At 40.9% G+C, this 5,897-nt stretch overlaps 1 protein-coding gene across 1 annotated transcript in view; it reads left to right on the top strand.

Moving 5' to 3' along the window:
• A2m (alpha-2-macroglobulin) overlaps positions 1–5,897 on the top strand; it is a 49,385-nt gene that overhangs the window by 14,479 nt on the left and 29,009 nt on the right. The window contains exons 12-15 of the mRNA XM_023707415.1: positions 1,522–1,740; positions 1,936–1,999; positions 3,549–3,691; positions 4,265–4,414. Coding sequence (XP_023563183.1) covers positions 1,522–1,740; positions 1,936–1,999; positions 3,549–3,691; positions 4,265–4,414 — 576 coding nt within the window. The remainder of the gene's footprint in view (positions 1–1,521; positions 1,741–1,935; positions 2,000–3,548; positions 3,692–4,264; positions 4,415–5,897) is intronic.

The raw sequence follows: 5,897 nt of genomic DNA, 5'->3' as shown, positions 1-5,897 counted from the left end.
CAGTGTATTATTTGTTGAAACTGTACTTCCGATTTGATTTGAAACTGTCTCATTGCTATCTGTTTATCAATAAAACTTTGAAAAAAAAAGATATACTTAATACTATTGACATGCACGCTAAAGATTATGAAGATGGCGATTATGCTTGTGATTGTTGCCATATTTTTTAATTGGGGTCTAGAATCAAAATCAAATAAACTGGATAAAATACATTGTCTCAACTCCACATTAATGACAAGTAACTAGACAAACCATTATGCTTTAGTTCTTAACCTGTAAGCAGGGTTTAAAAAATGAGTGTCTAGCCAATGTATGGAGTAGTTGTGAAAATTAAATTAAATAATACACATTAAGCATTCAATAGGTTTCTTTAGCAATTATATCCTTCTACTATAAATCCCATTGTTACAGAATACTATCTAGTTCCAGAAATATGCACTTTATAAACTGTCTTACTGTAGTTGTCCTGCTACTTTAGAACAAATGGCCTGTCTGCATGCAACTTTTTCTGTAGGTCATACAATCCATTCATCAACAGGGATAATAATATATGTTTCTAACTATTGGGATACAATGGGTATTGTACACTCATAAAAATGGTAGCCCTCCACTTGATGTACATAAAAATGGATAAATAGTATATTTTATTGATTTGGTTTTAAGTAAATGGAAGAAAAGCCTCTACTAAACTGAAATGTTTTCTCACTTATTAATCAAGCAGTCTCTGAAATGCTTCCCATGTTCCAGGATTATACTAGTACTAACAATGAAAATATTACTTTTGTAAATGTTTCCTCTCTTTGAGCATCATAAATATTATCAGCAAAACATAACATCGAGTTCAGAACAAAGTGTTTTTTCTGGCATGAAGATTCCCTCAGGGTGCTTGGGGACTTGGATGATGATAGGGGAAGCTTGGAAAGAGCTGAGGAACAGCTTCTACGTGAAGAAACGCTGGAAACGCAAGCCAAGTGGAGGCGATTCAGTCTAAGAGCTCAGAACTGCATGCGATGCCTAGTAAAAATAACCTCAGACAGCCCCAGGAAATTAAACATCAACTAATTCAACTCAACTCTTTAACCAGTGCCCTGCACAAGTTTTCTCAAATCCCTAAGCTCGCAATATTTCAATTATTAGTAAAACCCCATTGAAATCCAAGATATAGGAGACAGAGACTGTCAAAAGCACAATTCTCTGATTTCTAGAGATTACTCACTCTCTTCCATGAGGTTTTATAGTGCAAGTGTTCCCATCTGCCTATGTACCAGGTAAAACAGACTAGGAAATGTTGAGCAACTGGCAGAGTCACAGATACCTCCTTTGCTGCTCTTCAAATACGTAAATACCAGCCCCAGAGTCAGCTGCCGTGTGACGGTGCAAATCGTGCTTGCATTTGATACAGACAAAAACAAAGGTTTTTCTCACCGTAGAGCCAAGATGCCTAGCTACTAGTTAGGTGGAACAATAAACTTATGTAGGACAACCTATTCCCAAAAATAATATTTTTGTCTGATCCTTCAGGTCAAACACAAGGAAAACACTCACTGTTATGACTACCTTTGGCTGTCTGAAGTAAATGAAGATGCACATCACACTGCGAACGCTGTGTTCTCCCTAAGCCACAGCTTTGTCCACCTTGAGCCTGTTCCCAGGAAACTGCCATGTGGCCAAACGCAAAATATCCAGGCACACTACATTCTAAATAAACAGGAGCTAAAGGAGCTCGTCTTCTATTACCTGGTGAGAAGCAAGGTCATGCTCTGACCTCTCTGTAGCCAAAAGTCCTCTGGGGGACAAGAAATGGTAAAGCTGTTTGGATATTTTGACTTCTCTGTCATTTTTAATGTTTCACTTCTCTTGGGTCTGATCACTGCCAAGTCTAGAATAAGATCTCTATTAAGGCAAACTAAGTTTCCCTTTATTTCTATTTTGCAGATAATGGCCAAGGGAGGCATTGTCCAGTCTGGGGCTCAGAAGATTGCTGTGGACCAGGGAAATCGTGAGTATTTCCATAATCTGCACCTTTCTGCCCCATTATGCCCATTCAACCTGACTCTATAGATAGATCAGGAATACTTTCAAATGGAGATCATTTCCATCTCAGTACAACAAGGAAAGGCCCGGCCGAATAGCTCAGTGGATTCAAGCACCTGCAAGCAGGTGCAGGGGCCCCAGGTTCGATCCCTGGGCCTGCTGTGCTGGCCCTACCCCAGAGGCGTGCTGAGTCAGCAATTGAGACTGAGCATGATGGCGCATGCCTGTAATCCCAGCTCTTGGGAGGCTGTAAACAGGCAGATCACTACAAGTCTGATCTAGTAGTCAGACCCTGAACACCCTGTAGACCCTTGCCTAACAAATACAAAAAAAAAAAAAAAAAAAAAAAAGGAGAAAGTTGAGTTAGGGAAAAAAAGAATGCTTCTTGCCTTCACTTTTATCCAATTTTTTTTCTTCCCCCTATTCTGTTTAGATTGTGAAATGTAGATGTTGTGTGTATGTTACCCACATTCTAAATGTTTGCTATAAATACTTCTGGGCCCTCTTCTCAAAATCAGATTTTCAGAACTGAGTTAGAGAACAGGAAGGAGGGAAGGTGCTTTCTACATACCAGGTTGTGTAGAGTCGTTTATGTCTGTTTAAGTATCTCATTTCTCATACAAAGGAAGTTACAACTACTGAGGGCTAAATTTGATACTTCTGTTAGTGCATGAGACCTCCCTGTGAGCCTTTTAAGGAAACTCTGATTCTAGAGGAGTCTGGAGACTGACTTGCTGGGGAAATATCACGAAGTATTCCTTTGTTCCAGCAGAGACGCATCACGGTAGGCTGTCAACATAAACATCAGAAAAATAGGGACCAAAGCAGCAGCATCCTTCACTTAAGGAGAAAAAGATGTTTGTGTCACAGAAGAGTAAAGAGCATATAAGCACAAATACAATGTGTTAGAAACTCTTCCTGTTCCATCTCATAATCTTATGCTCCGTCTCCTCTTCTAGGGTGAGACCTAGATCAAACAGAAGCAAGCTAGCTCTCTTTCATGCCTTTAGGTAGCATCAGAGCTCTATGTCGTTTAGATAAAGCTGAAAACCGGTGAGAGGTTTGTATACAATTTATGTAGGAGAAATCACTTTCAGGGGCTGGTGAGATGGTTCAGTGGTCTAAAGCACCTACTTAGAACAAGCTTAGCAAAGCACAGGGACCGTGGTTCAATCCCCCAGCACCACATGCCAGCCAGCCCCGCCCCCTGGTGGGCTGAGCTGGCCACACACACACACACACACACACACAAATAAAAAAATAAATTAAAAAAAAAGAAATCACTTTCATACAGCTTTCTTTTTTTTCAAATTCTGGTGTTTCTAGAGATAGTTATTGACTCCTTACATGTACCGTTTGTGATATCTACTACTAGAAATGGTAAATATTTCTACTATAGAAATTATAAATAGGCTACCAAGCTTCTAAACAGGCTTTTGCAGCAGAATAATTTTATTTCAGCCCAGGGGAGATGTCTAACCCATGACTGTTTTCTCCCCCTCACTGTGCTCCAGCCAAAGGCCATTTCTCCATATTGATCCCTGTGGAGTCGGACTTGGCTCCTGTTTCTCGATTTCTCATCTATGCCATTTTACCTGACGGGGAAATCATTGGGGATTCTGCAAAATATGAGGTTGAAAAGTGTCTAGCCAACAAGGTGGGTATTTTATATCACACAATTTCAAGATTTCAAACTAGTAGTTACTGCCAACACCAGTATTTTTTACATTAGAGCTCTAAGGCCCAACAGTTCAGTGAATTCTCTGGAAATGCTGAGCAGGGCCAAGAGCTGGTTCATTTTGTAAAATTCTCAGCACAGCATTGTCTCTTACCCAGTGTCACAGATCATACTTCCTTCTGTAATGAAATGCTGGGAGACATGCAGCTCAGTTTTGGGGACTACAAGTAAACAGAACAAAATACACGGGCTCTTAGACCCAGGTGCATACCACCAGATTTGGTGAGCACCTTATTGTGCATCAAAGATTTTTAAAAAGACACCTCAAAATTAATTAGTTTATCAGAATAATTAGGAATCATTACAAACGACTCAATTAAATTCTGAGGATCAAAGCAAAGTAAAAAGGACAAAAATCTCAGTACTGGCATAATGCCAACCACCAGAAAGGCAAAGTAGTTAGGCCTGAAACTTCAGGAACATACTTAAATTTCAGAAGACATGGCGAAATTCAGAAATGCATTTTGCTGCCCTTTATCCCCAATTTGCCAGGTGGATTTGAGCTTCAGCCCGGCACAGAGCCTCCCGGCGTCACACACACACCTCCGCGTCACAGCTGCTCCTCAGTCACTCTGTGCCCTGCGGGCCGTGGACCAAAGTGTGCTGCTCCTGAAGCCCGAGGCCGAGCTCTCCGCCTCCTCTGTGAGTTCCCCTCTGCCTTGGGGATCAGAAGGACTCTTGCAAGGGGCTCAGTGCAAGGGGAAGTGCCGGAGTAGAGTAAGACCTCTTGAAATGCTATTGACCTGCTGAGCATGGTGAGCACGCCTAAAATCCAGCACTCAGAAGGCTGAGGCAGGAGAGGCCACACCTGTAATCCAGCACTCAGAAGGCTGAGGCAGGAGAGGCCAGCCCAGGCTACGTAGTCAGTTCAAGGCCAGCCTGCATTACATAGAAAGATCCTGTCTCAAAAAAAAGAAAAAAAATATTTTCATCATTTGCTTAAGGTTTTCAGCTTTTGTGTGTTCTTTTCATCATGAGGAAGATAACTTCATATGATCTCTCCTCTTTCTATCAATACACACGCATACAGGTACATGCATACGCACACTACTTGCTTGAACGGGTGAGAAAAGTTAATAAAAATTAACACATTGAGATAAATAAAAAAATATATTTTAAATCATGTATTTATTTGTGTACTTGGTGCAGGGTCTCTCTAAGCAGCTCAGACTCATAGTGATCCTCTGTCTCAGCACCCCCAGTTTTGGTGTCCAGAATAGCATGCCAGGGGTTCCAGGACTGGCACAGCATGCAGTACCGGAACTCAAACCCTGGTCCTTGTGCCTGCCTAGCTTGTCCTTGGGAGGCTGAAAAACAGTCTAAGCAGGGCTTTAGACTGCTGAGCTGTCTCTGCAACCCTAAAAAAAAAAAAAAAATTAAAAGATAAAATGTAATGAAAATTAACCATAAAGGACTTATGATTCATTCAGTTATGTTGGTCTAGGTCATAGAGCAACGCAAACCTAAATGTGGTTGTCAGGTCACCCCCACACACAGCCAGAGGACATGTAAGACAGACTGGAAAGTTCTGTGTGAGAGGGACAAATATGCAAAATAGAAGACAGGAGTAACTCTCACCGAGGCCTAGCGGGAGTCATTCATAAATTATATTTATATGATATAAAAGACACCATATTATATCCAAAGTCCCTGAAATCCCAAAGTGATGTAAACCAGTAATAAGGGTTTTCAACCTATTTTTAATATTTAAATCTGGGAATGGGGGAGGTGAAAGTGAGGAAGGAGAAGGGGAAGAGGAGATGAAGGGAAGAGGAGGGAAGGGGAGCAGAAGAGAGGGGAAAGGGCTACAAATGACCCAGGTGACACATGTACTTACCAATATCCCATGATTAACATAGTCATCACATATCATAAACATGTGCTAACGATTTCTTTTAATTTTTGAAAAGCTTAATGGAGGTGATATATTTGCTTACACTAACTCTCCACAGGCTAAAGAGCATTTCAGATTTTTGTTTTTATAAGATGTGTATAAAATTTCCTGGTTCCACCAAAGGAAAAAAAATGTATATAATTGAGGGCTGGGGAGATAGCTCAGAAGCACAAGCACCTTCTTGGCAAGTACAAGGTCCTGAATTCAATCCCTGATGCCAATTAATTAATT

The sequence above is a fragment of the Octodon degus genome, unplaced genomic scaffold (genome assembly GCF_000260255.1).
Source record: "Octodon degus isolate 3935 unplaced genomic scaffold, OctDeg1.0 scaffold00288, whole genome shotgun sequence".
Classification (NCBI taxonomy): Eukaryota; Metazoa; Chordata; class Mammalia; order Rodentia; family Octodontidae; genus Octodon; species Octodon degus.
The sequence above is the reverse complement of the archived record's forward strand: the minus strand, read 5'-3'. Positions and strand labels throughout refer to the sequence as shown.